Source organism: Coregonus lavaretus (genome assembly GCF_964263955.1).
Source record: "Coregonus lavaretus genome assembly, contig: HAP1_SCAFFOLD_190, whole genome shotgun sequence".
Taxonomy (NCBI): domain Eukaryota; kingdom Metazoa; phylum Chordata; class Actinopteri; order Salmoniformes; family Salmonidae; genus Coregonus; species Coregonus lavaretus.
This window is the reverse complement of record NW_028164603.1, coordinates 56,722-74,298: the sequence shown is the minus strand read 5'-3', so window position 1 is coordinate 74,298 and position 17,577 is coordinate 56,722. Positions and strand designations below refer to the sequence as shown.

The following is a 17,577-nucleotide window of genomic DNA, read 5'->3' as shown; positions in this document are numbered from 1 at the left end:
CCTATCCCCTCCTCTCTTCTCCAGACCATCTCCGGTGACCTTCTCCCTTACCTCGCTGATCAACTCATCCTTGACCGCTGGCTATGTCCCTTCCGTCTTCAAGAGAGCGAGAGTTGCACCCCTTCTCAAAAAACCAACACTCGATCCCTCCGATGTCAACAACTACAGACCAGTATCCCTTCTTTCTTTTCTCTCCAAAACTCTTGAGCGTGCCGTCTTTAGCCAACTCTCCTGCTATCTCTCTCAGAATTACCTTCTTGATCCAAACCAGTCAGGTTTCAAGACTGGTCATTCAACTGAGACTGCTCTTCTCTGTGTCACAGAGGCTGTCCGCACTGCTAAAGCTAACTCTCTCTCCTCTGCTCTTATCCTTCTAGACCTATCCGCTGCCTTTGATACTGTGAACCATCAGATCCTCCTCTCCACCCTCTCCGAGCTGGGCATCTCCGGCGCGGCTCACTCTTGGATTGCGTCCTACCTGACCGGTCGCTCCTTCCAAGTGGCGTGGCGAGAATCTGTCTCCGCACCACGTGCTCTCACCACTGGTGTCCCCCAGGGCTCAGTTCTAGGCCCTCTCCTATTCTCGCTATACACCAAGTCACTTGGCTCTGTCATATCCTCACATGGCCTCTCCTATCATTGCTACTCAGACGACACACAACTAATCTTCTTCTTTCCCCCTTCTGATAACCAGGTGGCGAATCGCATCTCTGCATGTCTGGCAGACATATCAGTATGGATGACGGATCACCACCTCAAGCTGAACCTTGGCAAGACGGAGCTGCTCTTCCTCCCGGGGAAGGACTGCCCGTTCCATGATCTCGCCATCACGGTTGACAACTCCGTTGTGTCCTCCTCCCAGAGTGCAAAGAGCCTTGGCGTGACCCTGGACAACACTCTGTCATTCTCCGCTAACATCAAGGCGGTGACCCGATCCTGTAGGTTCATGCTCTACAACATTCGGAGAGTACGACCCTGCCTTACACAGGAAGCGGCACAGGTCCTAATCCAGGCACTTGTCATCTCCCGTCTGGATTACTGCAACTCGCTGTTGGCTGGGCTCCCTGTCTGTGCCATTAAACTTATCCAGAATGCTGCAGCCCGTCTGGTGTTCAACCTTCCCAAGTTATCTCACGTCACCCCGCTCCTCCGCACACTCCACTGGCTTCCAGTTGAAGCTCGCATCCGTTACAAGACCATGGTGCTTGCCTACGGAGCTGTGAGGGGAACGGCACCTCCGTACCTTCAGGCTCTGATCAGTCCCTACACCCAAACGAGGGCATTGCGTTCATCCACCTCTGGCCTGCTAGCTCCCCTACCTCTACAGAAGCATAGTTCCCGCTCAGCCCAGTCAAAACTGTTCGCTGCTCTGGCACCCCAATGGTGGAACAAGCTCCCTCACGACGCCAGGACAGCGGAGTCACTGACCCCCTTCCGGAGACACTTGAAACCCCACCTCTTTAAGGAATACCTGGGATAGGATAAAGTAATCCTTCTACCCCTCTTTACCCCCCCCCAAAAAAAAAAAAAAAAAAACATTGTAAAGTGGTTATCCCACTGGCTATAGGGTGAATGCACCATTTTGTAAGTCACTCTGGATAAGAGCGTCTGCTAAATGACGTGAATGTAAAATGTATGTAATTTTCTAACATTTGCCAAAATGCAATTAGCAGGAAAACACTGTTCTAAACAGGACACCTAATGCGAGCGGTTCCATATATGACAGCCGGCTACGACAGAGCCTGGATTCGAACCAGAACCTCAGACCACTGCGCCACTCGGGAGACGGTAATGCGAGCGGTTCCATATATGACAGAGATGAAAATCTCAGTTAGAAACTTAGAATCTAATGGCAACAACTAGGATGGGTTGCTAATATGACTAGGAAACTGCCTTTGGCTTCTGGACAACGAAAAAAAGTTGATATGAAAAACAATCGAACAGGAAAGAAAAGCTGGTAATGGCACGAGGAAGTCTTTCTAAAATCATCGCCTCCGTTTCTATGGATGGATTTAGGCTACGTTGAAGCAAGGCAAAACTTGCCTCATTATTTGAAGTAATGTTCCATGGTCAGGTTTCAAACATCTATACTGTCCCAATGCTAGAGAGGGAGAGAGGGAGGGAGGGAGAGAGGGAGGGAGGGAGAGATTTTCCATATTCAATATAGAGGGCTGATATTTTAATTTTCCTGGTCAAGGTTTGGCTTTTTCAGGAGAGGCTTTATTACTGCCACTTTTAGTGAGTTTGGTTCACATCCAGTGGATAGGGAGCATTTATTATGTTCAACATAGGAGGGCCAAGCACAGGAAGTAGCTCTTTCAGTAGTTTAGTTGGAATAGGGTCCTGTAGGCAGTTCTGTGCAGACTCAGGACAACAGCGTTTTGCAGAAATACGCATATTAAAAGAATGTCCACAATTTGTTTTCTAATGATCATGATCTTTTCTTGGAAGAAGTTCTTAAATTCATCACTGCTAGGCCGTCCTCCCTTTTTTAAATTTGTTTTTATTCTGCTCAATAAGATTGGATCAGTAGGCTGATTGAATAGCAGGCTGATGGATCAGTAGGCTGATCGAATAGCAGGCTGATGGATCAGTAGGCTGATCGAACAGCAGGCTGTTGTTCCAGGTGTATAACCTCCTAACCAGCTGTGTGCTGTTGTTCCAGGATATATAACCTCCTAACCAGCTGTGTGCTGTTGTTCCAGGATATATAACCTCCTAACCAGCTGTGTGCTGTTGTTCCAGGTGTATAACCTCCTAACCAGCTGTGTGCTGTTGTTCCAGGTGTATAACCTCCTAACCAGCTGTGTGTTGTTGTTCCAGGTGTATAACCTCCTAACCAGCTGTGTGCTGTTGTTCCAGGTGTATAACCTCCTAACCAGCTGTGTGTTGTTGTTCCAGGTGTATAACCTCCTAACCAGCTGTGTGTTGTTGTTCCAGGTGTATAACCTCCTAACCAGCTGTGTGTTGTTGTTCCAGGTGTATAACCTCCTAACCAGCTGTGTGTTGTTGTTCCAGGTGTATAACCTCCTAACCATCTGTGTGGTGTTGTTCCAGGTGTATAACCTCCTAACCAGCTGTGTGGTGTTGTTCCAGGTGTATAACCTCCTAACCATCTGTGTGGTGTTGTTCCAGGTGTATAACCTCCTAACCAGCTCAGTGACTGTGACGATCAACGGCAAAGAGAACCATTATAACCCAGGACAGACCTTCATGGTCCCATGTGGTGAGTTAGAACCCAGGACAGGCCATGCCTTCTGATCCCCTCCCTGTGTTGTCCAACAGGCCATGCCTTCTGATCCCCTCCCTGTGTTGTCCAACAGGCCATGCCTTCTGACCCCCTCCCTGTGTTGTCCAACAGGCCATGCCTTCTGACCCCCTCCCTGTGTTGTCCAACAGGCCATGCCTTCTGATCCCCTCCCTGTGTTGTCCAACAGGCCATGCCTTCTGACCCCCTCCCTGTGTTGTCCAACAGGCCATGCCTTCTGACCCCCTCCCTGTGTTGTCCAACAGGCCATGCCTTCTGACCCCCTCCCTGTATTGTCCAACAGGCCATGCCTTCTGACCCCTTCCCTGTGTTGTCCAACAGGCCATGCCTTCTGACCCCCTCCCTGTGTTGTCCAACAGGCCATGGTTACTGACCCCTTCCCTGTGTTGTCCAACAGGCCATGGTTACTGACCCCCTCCCTGTGTTGTCCAACAGGCCATGGTTACTGACCCCCTCCCTGTGTTGTCCAACAGGCCATGCCTTCTGACCCCCTCCCTGTGTTGTCCAACAGGCCATGGTTACTGACCCCCTCCCTGTGTTGTCCAACAGGCCATGGTTACTGACCCCCTCCCTGTGTTGTCCAACAGGCCATGGTTACTGACCCCTTCCCTGTGTTGTCCAACAGGCCATGCCTTCTGACCCCCTCCCTGTGTTGTCCAACAGGCCATGGTTACTGACCCCTTCCCTGTGTTGTCCAACAGGCCATGCCTTCTGACCCCCTCCCTGTGTTGTCCAACAGGCCATGCCTTCTGACCCCCTCCCTGTGTTGTCCAACAGGCCATGGTTACTGACCCCCTCCCTGTGTTGTCCAACAGGCCATGGTTACTGACCCCTTCCCTGTGTTGTCCAACAGGCCATGCCTTCTGACCCCCTCCCTGTGTTGTCCAACAGGCCATGGTTACTGACCCCTTCCCTGTGTTTTCCAACAGGCCATGCCTTCTGACCCCCTCCCTGTGTTGTCCAACAGGCCATGGTTACTGACCCCCTTCCTGTGTTGTCCAACAGGCCATGGTTACTGACCCCTTCCCTGTGTTGTCCAACAGGCCATGCCTTCTGACCCCCTCCCTGTGTTGTCCAACAGGCCATGGTTACTGACCCCCTCCCTGTGTTGTCCAACAGGCCATGGTTACTGACCCCTTCCCTGTGTTGTCCAACAGGCCATGGTTACTGACCCCCTCCCTGTGTTGTCCAACAGGCCATGGTTACTGACCCCTTCCCTGTGTTGTCCAACAGGCCATGCCTTCTGACCCCCTCCCTGTGTTGTCCAACAGGCCATGGTTACTGACCCCTTCCCTGTGTTGTCCAACAGGCCATGCCTTCTGACCCCCTCCCTGTGTTGTCCAACAGGCCATGGTTACTGACCCCCTCCCTGTGTTGTCCAACAGGCCATGGTTACTGACCCCTTCCCTGTGTTGTCCAACAGGCCATGCCTTCTGACCCCCTCCCTGTGTTGTCCAACAGGCCATGGTTACTGACCCCCTCCCTGTGTTGTCCAACAGGCCATGGTTACTGACCCCCTCCCTGTGTTGTCCAACAGGCCATGCCTTCTGACCCCTTCCCTGTGTTGTCCAACAGGCCATGCCTTCTGACCCCCTCCCTGTGTTGTCCAACAGGCCATGGTTACTGAGCTCTTCCCTGTGTTGTCCAACAGGCCATGGTTACTGACCCCCTCCCTGTGTTGTCCAACAGGCCATGCCTTCTGACCCCCTCCCTGTGTTGTCCAACAGGCCATGGTTACTGACCCCTTCCCTGTGTTGTCCAACAGGCCATGCCTTCTGACCCCCTCCCTGTGTTGTCCAACAGGCCATGGTTACTGACCCCCTCCCTGTGTTGTCCAACAGGCCATGGTTACTGACCCCTTCCCTGTGTTGTCCAACAGGCCATGGTTACTGACCCCCTCCCTGTGTTGTCCAACAGGCCATGGTTACTGACCCCCTCCCTGTGTTGTCCAACAGGCCATGCCTTCTGACCCCCTCCCTGTGTTGTCCAACAGGCCATGGTTACTGACCCCCTCCCTGTGTTGTCCAACAGGCCATGGTTACTGACCCCCTCCCTGTGTTGTCCAACAGGCCATGCCTTCTGACCCCCTCCCTGTGTTGTCCAACAGGCCATGCCTTCTGACCCCCTCCCTGTGTTGTCCAACAGGCCATGCCTTCTGACCCCCTCCCTGTGTTGTCCAACAGGCCATGCCGTCTGACCCCTTCCCTGTGTTGTCCAACAGGCCATGGTTACTGACCCCTTCCCTGTGTTGTCCAACAGGCCATGGTTACTGACCCCCTCCCTGTGTTGTCCAACAGGCCATGGTTACTGACCCCCTCCCTGTGTTGTCCAACAGGCCATGCCTTCTGACCCCCTCCCTGTGTTGTCCAACAGGCCATGCCTTCTGACCCCCTCCCTGTGTTGTCCAACAGGCCATGCCTTCTGACCCCCTCCCTGTGTTGTCCAACAGGCCATGCCTTCTGACCCCCTCCCTGTGTTGTCCAACAGGCCATGGTTACTGACCCCCTCCCTGTGTTGTCCAACAGGCCATGGTTACTGACCCCCTCCCTGTGTTGTCCAACAGGCCATGCCTTCTGATCCCCTCCCTGTGTTGTCCAACAGGCCATGCCTTCTGACCCCCTCCCTGTGTTGTCCAACAGGCCATGCCTTCTGACCCCCTCCCTGTGTTGTCCAACAGGCCATGCCTTCTGATCCCCTCCCTGTGTTGTCCAACAGGCCATGCCTTCTGACCCCCTCCCTTTGTTGTCCAACAGGCCATACCTTCTGACCCCCTCCCTGTGTTGTCCAACAGGCCATGCCTTCTGACCCCCTCCCTGTGTTGTCCAACAGGCCATGCCTTCTGATCCCCTCCCTGTGTTGTCCAACAGGCCATGCCTTCTGACCCCCTCCCTGTGTTGTCCAACAGGCCATGCCTTCTGATCCCCTCCCTGTGTTGTCCAACAGGCCATGCCTTCTGACCCCCTCCCTGTGTTGTCCAACAGGCCATGCATTCTGACCCCTTCCCTGTGTTGTCCAACAGGCCATGCCTTCTGACCCCCTCCCTTTGTTGTCCAACAGGCCATGCCTTCTGACCCCCTCCCTGTGTTGTCCAACAGGCCATGCCTTCTGACCCCCTCCCTGTGTTGTCCAACAGGCCATGCCTTCTGATCCCCTCCCTGTGTTGTCCAACAGGCCATGCCTTCTGACCCCCTCCCTGTGTTGTCCAACAGGCCATGCCTTCTGATCCCCTCCCTGTGTTGTCCAACAGGCCATGCCTTCTGACCCCCTCCCTGTGTTGTCCAACAGGCCATGCCTTCTGACCCCCTCCCTGTGTTGTCCAACAGGCCATGCCTTCTGACCCCCTCCCTGTGTTGTCCAACAGGCCATGGTTACTGACCCCTTCCCTGTGTTGTCCAACAGGCCATGCCTTCTGACCCCCTCCCTGTGTTGTCCAACAGGCCATGCCTTCTGACCCCCTCCCTGTGTTGTCCAACAGGCCATGCCTTCTGACCCCTTCCCTGTGTTGTCCAACAGGCCATGCCTTCTGACCCCCTCCCTGTGTTGTCCAACAGGCCATGCCTTCTGACCCCCTCCCTGTGTTGTCCAACAGGCCATGCCTTCTGACCCCTTCCCTGTGTTGTCCAACAGGCCATGGTTACTGACCCCTTCCCTGTGTTGTCCAACAGGCCATGCCTTCTGACCCCTTCCCTGTGTTGTCCAACAGGCCATGCCTTCTGACCCCCTCCCTGTGTTGTCCAACAGGCCATGCCTTCTGACCCCCTCCCTGTGTTGTCCAACAGGCCATGCCTTCTGACCCCCTCCCTGTGTTGTCCAACAGGCCATGGTTACTGACCCCTTCCCTGTGTTGTCCAACAGGCCATGGTTACTGACCCCCTCCCTGTGTTGTCCAACAGGCCATGGTTACTGACCCCCTCCCTGTGTTGTCCAACAGGCCATGGTTACTGACCCCCTCCCTGTGTTGTCCAACAGGCCATGCCTTCTGACCCCTCCCTGTGTTGTCCAACAGGCCATGCCTTCTGACCCCTTCCCTGTGTTGTCCAACAGGCCATGGTTACTGACCCCCTCCCTGTGTTGTCCAACAGGCCATGGTTACTGACCCCCTCCCTGTGTTGTCCAACAGGCCATGCCTTCTGACCCCCTCCCTGTGTTGTCCAACAGGCCATGCCTTCTGACCCCCTCCCTGTGTTGTCCAACAGGCCATGGTTACTGACCCCTTCCCTGTGTTGTCCAACAGGCCATGGTTACTGACCCCCTCCCTGTGTTGTCCAACAGGCCATGGTTACTGACCCCCTCCCTGTGTTGTCCAACAGGCCATGGTTACTGACCCCCTCCCTGTGTTGTCCAACAGGCCATGCCTTCTGACCCCTCCCTGTGTTGTCCAACAGGCCATGCCTTCTGACCCCTTCCCTGTGTTGTCCAACAGGCCATGCCTTCTGACCCCTCCCTGTGTTGTCCAACAGGCCATGCCTTCTGACCCCCTCCCTGTGTTGTCCAACAGGCCATGGTTACTGACCCCCTCCCTGTGTTGTCCAACAGGCCATGCCTTCTGACCCCCTCCCTGTGTTGTCCAACAGGCCATGCCTTCTGACCCCCTCCCTGTGTTGTCCAACAGGCCATGGTTACTGACCCCCTCCCTGTGTTGTCCAACAGGCCATGCCTTCTGACCCCCTCCCTGTGTTGTCCAACAGGCCATGCATTCTGACCCCCTCCCTGTGTTGTCCAACAGGCCATGCCTTCTGACCCCCTCCCTGTGTTGTCCAACAGGCCATGCCTTCTGACCCCCTCCCTGTGTTGTCCAACAGGCCATGGTTACTGACCCCCTCCCTGTGTTGTCCAACAGGCCATGCCTTCTGACCCCCTCCCTGTGTTGTCCAACAGGCCATGGTTACTGACCCCCTCCCTGTGTTGTCCAACAGGCCATGCCTTCTGACCCCCTCCCTGTGTTGTCCAACAGGCCATGCATTCTGACCCCCTCCCTGTGTTGTCCAACAGGCCATGCCTTCTGACCCCCTCCCTGTGTTGTCCAACAGGCCATGCCTTCTGACCCCCTCCCTGTGTTGTCCAACAGGCCATGGTTACTGACCCCCTCCCTGTGTTGTCCAACAGGCCATGCCTTCTGACCCCCTCCCTGTGTTGTCCAACAGGCCATGCCTTCTGACCCCCTCCCTGTGTTGTCCAACAGGCCATGGTTACTGACCCCCTCCCTGTGTTGTCCAACAGGCCATGCCTTCTGACCCCCTCCCTGTGTTGTCCAACAGGCCATGGTTACTGACCCCCTCCCTGTGTTGTCCAACAGGCCATGCCTTCTGACCCCCTCCCTGTGTTGTCCAACAGGCCATGCCTTCTGACCCCCTCCCTGTGTTGTCCAACAGGCCATGCCTTCTGACCCCCTCCCTGTGTTGTCCAACAGGCCATGGTTACTGACCCCCTCCCTGTGTTGTCCAACAGGCCATGCCTTCTGACCCCTTCCCTGTGTTGTCCAACAGGCCATGCCTTCTGACCCCCTCCCTGTGTTGTCCAACAGGCCATGCCTTCTGACCCCCTCCCTGTGTTGTCCAACAGGCCATGCCTTCTGACCCCCTCCCTGTGTTGTCCAACAGGCCATGCCTTCTGACCCCCTCCCTGTGTTGTCCAACAGGCCATGGTTACTGACCCCCTCCCTGTGTTGTCCAACAGGCCATGCCTTCTGACCCCTTCCCTGTGTTGTCCAACAGGCCATGCCTTCTGACCCCTTCCCTGTGTTGTCCAACAGGCCATGCCTTCTGACCCCTTCCCTGTGTTGTCCAACAGGCCATGCCTTCTGATCCCCTCCCTGTGTTGTCCAACAGGCCATGCCTTCTGACCCCCTCCCTGTGTTGTCCAACAGGCCATGCCTTCTGACCCCTCTCCTGTGTTGTCCAACAGGCCATGCCTTCTGACCCCCTCCCTGTGTTGTCCAACAGGCCATGCCTTCTGACCCCCTCCCTGTGTTGTCCAACAGGCCATGCCTTCTGACCCCCTCCCTGTGTTGTCCAACAGGCCATGCCTTCTGACCCCCTCCCTGTGTTGTCCAACAGGCCATGCCTTCTGACCCCCTCCCTGTGTTGTCCAACAGGCCATGCTTCTGACCCCCTCCCTGTGTTGTCCAACAGGCCATGCCTTCTGACCCCTCCCTGTGTTGTCCAACAGGCCATGCCTTCTGACCCCTTCCCTGTGTTGTCCAACAGGCCATGCCTTCTGACCCCCTCCCTGTGTTGTCCAACAGGCCATGCCTTCTGACCCCCTCCCTGTGTTGTCCAACAGGCCATGCCTTCTGACCCCCTCCCTGTGTTGTCCAACAGGCCATGCCTTCTGACCCCTTCCCTGTGTTGTCCAACAGGCCATGCCTTCTGACCCCCTCCCTGTGTTGTCCAACAGGCCATGCCTTCTGACCCCCTCCCTGTGTTGTCCAACAGGCCATGCCTTCTGACCCCCTCCCTGTGTTGTCCAACAGGCTATGGTTACTGACCCCTCCCTGTGTTGTCCAACAGGCCATGGTTACTGACCCCCTCCCTGTGTTGTCCAACAGGCCATGCCTTCTGATCCCTCCCTGTGTTGTCCAACAGGCCATGCCTTCTGACCCCCCTCCCTGTGTTGTCCAACAGGCCATGCCTTCTGACCCCCTCCCTGTGTTGTCCAACAGGCCATGCCTTCTGATCCCCTCCCTGTGTTTTCCAACAGGCCATGCCTTCTGACCCCCTCCCTTTGTTGTCCAACAGGCCATGCCTTCTGACCCCCTCCCTGTGTTGTCCAACAGGCCATGCCTTCTGACCCCCTCCCTGTGTTGTCCAACAGGCCATGCCTTCTGATCCCCTCCCTGTGTTGTCCAACAGGCCATGCCTTCTGACCCCCTCCCTGTGTTGTCAACAGGCCATGCCTTCTGATCCCCTCCTGTGTTGTCCAACAGGCCATGCCTTCTGACCCCCTCCCTGTGTTGTCCAACAGGCCATGCCTTCTGACCCCCTCCCTGTGTTGTCCAACAGGCCATGCCTTCTGACCCCCTCCCTGTGTTGTCCAACAGGCCATGGCTTCTGACCCCTTCCCTGTGTTGTCCAACAGGCCATGCCTTCTGACCCCCTCCCTGTGTTGTCCAACAGGCCATGCCTTCTGACCCCCTCCCTGTGTTGTCCAACAGGCCATGCTTCTGACCCCCTTCCCTGTGTTGTCCAACAGGCCATGCCTTCTGACCCCCTCCCTGTGTTGTCCAACAGGCAATGCCTTCTGACCCCCTCCCTGTGTTGTCCAACAGGCCATGCCTTCTGACCCCTTCCCTGTGTTGTCCAACAGGCCATGGTTACTGACCCCTTCCCTGTGTTGTCCAACAGGCCATGCCTTCTGACCCCCTTCCCTGTGTTGTCCAACAGGCCATGCCTTCTGACCCCCTCCCTGTGTTGTCCAACAGGCCATGCCTTCTGACCCCCTCCCTGTGTTGTCCAACAGGCCATGCCTTCTGACCCCCTCCCTGTGTTGTCCAACAGGCCATGGTTACTGACCCCTTCCCTGTGTTGTCCAACAGGCCATGGTTACTGACCCCCTCCCTGTGTTGTCCAACAGGCCATGGTTACTGACCCCCTCCCTGTGTTGTCCAACAGGCCATGGTTACTGACCCCCTCCTGTGTTGTCCAACAGGCCATGCCTTCTGACCCCTCCCTGTGTTGTCCAACAGGCCATGCCTTCTGACCCCTTCCCTGTGTTGTCCAACAGGCCATGGTTACTGACCCCTCCCTGTGTTGTCCAACAGGCCATGCCTTCTGACCCCCTCCCTGTGTTGTCCAACAGGCCATGCCTTCTGACCCCCTCCCTGTGTTGTCCAACAGGCCATGCCTTCTGACCCCCTCCCTGTGTTGTCCAACAGGCCATGGTTACTGACCCCCTTCCCTGTGTTGTCCAACAGGCCATGGTTACTGACCCCCTCCCTGTGTTGTCCAACAGGCCATGGTTACTGACCCCCTCCCTGTGTTGTCCAACAGGCCATGGTTACTGACCCCCTCCCTGTGTTGTCCAACAGGCCATGCCTTCTGACCCCTCCCTGTGTTGTCCAACAGGCCATGCCTTCTGACCCCTTCCCTGTGTTGTCCAACAGGCCATGCCTTCTGACCCCTCCCTGTGTTGTCCAACAGGCCATGCCTTCTGACCCCCTCCCTGTGTTGTCCAACAGGCCATGGTTACTGACCCCCTCCCTGTGTTGTCCAACAGGCCATGCCTTCTGACCCCCTCCCTGTGTTGTCCAACAGGCCATGCCTTCTGACCCCCTCCCTGTGTTGTCCAACAGGCCATGGTTACTGACCCCCTCCCTGTGTTGTCCAACAGGCCATGCCTTCTGACCCCCTCCCTGTGTTGTCCAACAGGCCATGCATTCTGACCCCCTCCCTGTGTTGTCCAACAGGCCATGCCTTCTGACCCCCTCCCTGTGTTGTCCAACAGGCCATGCCTTCTGACCCCCTCCCTGTGTTGTCCAACAGGCCATGGTTACTGACCCCCTCCCTGTGTTGTCCAACAGGCCATGCCTTCTGACCCCCTCCCTGTGTTGTCCAACAGGCCATGGTTACTGACCCCCTCCCTGTGTTGTCCAACAGGCCATGCCTTCTGACCCCCTCCCTGTGTTGTCCAACAGGCCATGCATTCTGACCCCCTCCCTGTGTTGTCCAACAGGCCATGCCTTCTGACCCCCTCCCTGTGTTGTCCAACAGGCCATGCCTTCTGACCCCCTCCCTGTGTTGTCCAACAGGCCATGGTTACTGACCCCCTCCCTGTGTTGTCCAACAGGCCATGCCTTCTGACCCCCTCCCTGTGTTGTCCAACAGGCCATGCCTTCTGACCCCCTCCCTGTGTTGTCCAACAGGCCATGGTTACTGACCCCCTCCCTGTGTTGTCCAACAGGCCATGCCTTCTGACCCCCTCCCTGTGTTGTCCAACAGGCCATGGTTACTGACCCCCTCCCTGTGTTGTCCAACAGGCCATGCCTTCTGACCCCCTCCCTGTGTTGTCCAACAGGCCATGCCTTCTGACCCCCTCCCTGTGTTGTCCAACAGGCCATGCCTTCTGACCCCCTCCCTGTGTTGTCCAACAGGCCATGCCTTCTGACCCCCTCCCTGTGTTGTCCAACAGGCCATGGTTACTGACCCCCTCCCTGTGTTGTCCAACAGGCCATGCCATCTGACCCCTTCCCTGTGTTGTCCAACAGGCCATGCCTTCTGACCCCCTCCCTGTGTTGTCCAACAGGCCATGCCTTCTGACCCCCTCCCTGTGTTGTCCAACAGGCCATGCCTTCTGATCCCCTCCCTGTGTTGTCCAACAGGCCATGCCTTCTGACCCCCTCCCTGTGTTGTCCAACAGGCCATGGTTACTGACCCCCTCCCTGTGTTGTCCAACAGGCCATGCCTTCTGACCCCTTCCCTGTGTTGTCCAACAGGCCATGCCTTCTGACCCCTTCCCTGTGTTGTCCAACAGGCCATGCCTTCTGACCCCTTCCCTGTGTTGTCCAACAGGCCATGCCTTCTGATCCCCTCCCTGTGTTGTCCAACAGGCCATGCCTTCTGACCCCCTCCCTGTGTTGTCCAACAGGCCATGCCTTCTGACCCCTCTCCTGTGTTGTCCAACAGGCCATGCCTTCTGACCCCCTCCCTGTGTTGTCCAACAGGCCATGCCTTCTGACCCCCTCCCTGTGTTGTCCAACAGGCCATGCCTTCTGACCCCCTCCCTGTGTTGTCCAACAGGCCATGCCTTCTGACCCCCTCCCTGTGTTGTCCAACAGGCCATGCCTTCTGACCCCCTCCCTGTGTTGTCCAACAGGCCATGCCTTCTGACCCCCTCCCTGTGTTGTCCAACAGGCCATGCCTTCTGACCCCCTCCCTGTGTTGTCCAACAGGCCATGCCTTCTGACCCCTTCCCTGTGTTGTCCAACAGGCCATGCCTTCTGACCCCCTCCCTGTGTTGTCCAACAGGCCATGCCTTCTGACCCCCTCCCTGTGTTGTCCAACAGGCCATGGTTACTGACCCCCTCCCTGTGTTGTCCAACAGGCCATGCCTTCTGACCCCTTCCCTGTGTTGTCCAACAGGCCATGCCTTCTGACCCCTTCCCTGTGTTGTCCAACAGGCCATGCTTTCTGACCCCTTCCCTGTGTTGTCCAACAGGCCATGCCTTCTGATCCCCTCCCTGTGTTGTCCAACAGGCCATGCCTTCTGACCCCCTCCCTGTGTTGTCCAACAGGCCATACCTTCTGACCCCTCTCCTGTGTTGTCCAACAGGCCATGCCTTCTGACCCCCTCCCTGTGTTGTCCAACAGGCCATGCCTTCTGACCCCCTCCCTGTGTTGTCCAACAGGCCATGCCTTCTGACCCCCTCCCTGTGTTGTCCAACAGGCCATGCCTTCTGACCCCCTCCCTGTGTTGTCCAACAGGCCATGCCTTCTGACCCCCTCCCTGTGTTGTCCAACAGGCCATACCTTCTGACCCCCTCCCTGTGTTGTCCAACAGGCCATGCCTTCTGACCCCCTCCCTGTGTTGTCCAACAGGCCATGCCTTCTGACCCCCTCCCTGTGTTGTCCAACAGGCCATGCCTTCTGACCCCCTCCCTGTGTTGTCCAACAGGCCATGCCTTCTGACCCCCTCCCTGTGTTGTCCAACAGGCCATGCCTTCTGACCCCTTCCCTGTGTTGTCCAACAGGCCATGGTTACTGACCCCTTCCCTGTGTTGTCCAACAGGCCATGGTTACTGACCCCCTCCCTGTGTTGTCCAACAGGCCATGCCTTCTGACCCCCTCCCTGTGTTGTCCAACAGGCCATGCCTTCTGACCCCTTCCCTGTGTTGTCCAACAGGCCATGCCTTCTGACCCCCTCCCTGTGTTGTCCAACAGGCCATACCTTCTGACCCCCTCCCTGTGTTGTCCAACAGGCCATGCCTTCTGACCCCCTCCCTGTGTTGTCCAACAGGCCATGCCTTCTGACCCCCTCCCTGTGTTGTCCAACAGGCCATGGTTACTGACCCCCTCCCTGTGTTGTCCAACAGGCCATGCCTTCTGACCCCCTCCCTGTGTTGTCCAACAGGCCATGCCTTCTGACCCCCTCCCTGTGTTGTCCAACAGGCCATGGTTACTGACCCCCTCCCTGTGTTGTCCAACAGGCCATGCCTTCTGACCCCCTCCCTGTGTTGTCCAACAGGCCATGCCTTCTGACCCCCTCCCTGTGTTGTCCAACAGGCCATGCCTTCTGACCCCCTCCCTGTGTTGTCCAACAGGCCATGCCTTCTGACCCCCTCCCTGTGTTGTCCAACAGGCCATGCCTTCTGACCCCCTCCCTGTGTTGTCCAACAGGCCATGGTTACTGACCCCCTCCCTGTGTTGTCCAACAGGCCATGCCTTCTGACCCCCTCCCTGTGTTGTCCAACAGGCCATGCCTTCTGACCCCCTCCCTGTGTTGTCCAACAGGCCATGGTTACTGACCCCCTCCCTGTGTTGTCCAACAGGCCATGCCTACAGCCTCCACAACCTGACCCAGGAACCTGCTGCTCTACACTTCACCAGGATGCTGGCAGAGAGCTCAGAGTGAGGCCTGGGGACCACAGCCAGGGGTTCAGGACAGGACGATAGTGACAGGACAGAGACGTGAAGGAGCCTTACAGAGGACCACCAGGGACCTCAACTTAACAGAGTGAGACCAGCAGAGACGACATGCTAGAGTGGCCCTCCTCACCCACCTCAATGTCATTCCCAAGGACTTAACAGGAAGTTAGAAAGGGGGCTGTGCTGTAAGTGCTTGTTATTGACTTGTTGTTGTCACAGGAACATTTGTAAATAGCAATACTTTTGTAAAACCTTTGTTTCTAGTGCCCCCCCTACTGTGTACATTTAATGTGACCAATGAAAAACAACTTGTGAAGGCTTCCGGGTATTTTTATTGTACTATTCATCTTCTGTCAACTGTTGTAAACAACATATCTTATGTAATAAAAAATAACAAATGTGTAATTCAGTCCTGGCTGTGTTAGCTAGGGGGCAGTATATAACCTTGTTGAATTGACCACTAATGGGCGGTATATAACTTGTTGAATTGACCACTGGGGGGAAGTATATAACCTTGTTGAATTGACGGTATCACATGGATTTTAAATGTTTAATTAAACCAGGGAGACACATTGAGACCTATGTGTCATTCACAAGCGAGCCCTAGGAACAACAGTCACATCAGCACACACAATTATATACTAAATATCCAGTGCATTCGGAAAGTATTCAGACCCCTTGGCTTTTTCCACATTTTGTTACATTACAGCCTTATTCTAAAATTGATTCAATTGGTATTTTTTCCTAATCTATCTACACAATGCCCCATAATGACAAAGCAAAAACAGGTTTTTATTTTTGCAAATTTATTAAAAATAAAAAACGTATCACATTTACATAAGTATTCAGACCTTTTACTCAGTACTTTGTTGAAGCACCGTTGGCAGCGATTACAGCATCGAGTCTTCTTGGGTATGACGCTACAAGCTTGGCGCACCTGTATTTGGGGAGTTTCTCCCATTCTTCTCTGCAGATCCTCTCAAGCTCTGTCAGGTTGGATGGGGAGCATTGCTGCACAACTATTTTCAGGTCTCTCCAGAGATGTTAGATCGGGTTCAAGTCCGGGCCCAGTTGGGCCACTCAAGGACATTCAGAGACTTGTCCAGAAGCCACTCCTGTGTTGTCTTGGCTGTGTGCTTAGGGTCGTTGTCCTGTTGGAAGGTGAACCTTTTCCCCAGTCTGAGGTCCTGAGCGCTCTGGAGCAGGTTTTTATCAAGGATCTCTCTGTTCTTTGCTCCGTTCATCTTTCCTTCGATCCTGACTAGTCTCCCAGTCCCTGCCGCTGAAATACATCCCCATAGCATGATGCTGCCACCACCATGCTTCACTGTAGGGATGGTGCCAGGTTTCCTCCAGATGTGATGCTTGGCATTCAGGCCAAAGAGTTCAATCTTGGTTTCATCTGACAAAATAATCTTGTTTCTCATGATCTGAGAGTCCTTTAGGTGCCTTTTGGCAAACTCCAAGCGGTCTGTCATGTGCCTTTTACTGAGGAGTGGCTTCCGTCTGGCCACTCTACCATAAAGGCCTGATTGTTGGGGTGCTGCAGAGATGGTTGTCTTTCTGGAAGGTTCTCCCATCTCCACAAAGGACCTCTGTCATAGTGACCATCGGGTTCTTGGTCACCTCCCTGACCAATGCTCTTCTCCCCCGATTGCTCAGTTTGGCCGGGCGGCTAGCTCTAGGAAGAGTCTTGGTGGTTCCAAACTATTTCCATTTAAGAATGATGGAGGCCACTGCGTTCTTGGGGACCTTCAATGCTGCAGACATTTTTTGGTACCCTTACCCAGATCTGTGCCTCGACACAATCCTGTCTCGGAGCTCTACGGACAATTCCTTAACTTATGGCTTGGTTTTTGCTCTGACATGCACTGTCAACTGTGGGACCTTATATAGAGAGGACATTATTTGGAAATGCACACACCTATCAATTGAATTTACCACAGGTGGACTCCAATCAAGTTGTAGGAACTTTTCAAGGATGATCAATGGAAACAGGAAGCACCTGAGCTCAATTTCGAGTCTCATAGCAAAGGGTCTGAATACTTATGTAAATTAGGTTTTTGTTTTTATTTTATAAATTTGTTTAAACCTGTTTTCGCTTTGTCATTATGGGGTATTGTGTGTAGATTGAGGGATTTTTATTTATTTAATCAATTTCAGAATAAGGCTGTAACGTAACAAAATGTGGAAAAAGTCAAGGGGTCTGAATACTTTCCGAATGCTCTGTACATACAATAGACACGTTAGCCATTATAATCAAATAAAACAAACACATTCATCACTATAAAACTCCTTAACCACTTTCCTAAATTGACCCAGGGACACCAGATCATCCAAACGAAGTGCCAACTGGAGACTACTCCACAGATGAGGTGCCTGATATGAAAAAGCAGATCTCCTGAACTCTGTGGTTATCATCGTTAACCATCACTTCTGTTACCAACACTGACCTTGTATTCTAACCTGAAACTCTACATTTCAACAAAGATGTTCTGTATGTTGGAAGCTTGTGGCTTTAGAAACAAAAAGAGAGTAATGAAGTGATCTGTGTCTTTAAAGCGGCCAGCCAACTTCTTGGTGAAGGATGCAGTGGTGAGTATTGAAACTGTCAGATGTAATATAGGGCGCTATGATAAACACAATCAAGGGATTTTAGAGTAGAGTCAGTTGCACTTAGTAGATGGTATCAACATCGTCAAGAACAGGTAGAAAAGTTGATTATATAAT

At 54.4% G+C, this 17,577-nt stretch overlaps 1 protein-coding gene across 1 annotated transcript in view; it reads left to right on the top strand.

Moving 5' to 3' along the window:
* Window positions 1–15,682, top strand: part of LOC311116863 (uncharacterized protein) — a 76,391-nt gene extending 60,709 nt beyond the window's left edge. The window contains exons 15-16 of the mRNA XM_084191892.1: window positions 3,136–3,226; window positions 14,751–15,682. Of these exons, the coding sequence (XP_084048018.1) occupies window positions 3,136–3,226; window positions 14,751–14,833 (174 nt within the window). The 3' untranslated portion in view covers window positions 14,834–15,682. The remainder of the gene's footprint in view (window positions 1–3,135; window positions 3,227–14,750) is intronic.
* Window positions 15,683–17,577: the final 1,895 nt, after the last annotated feature.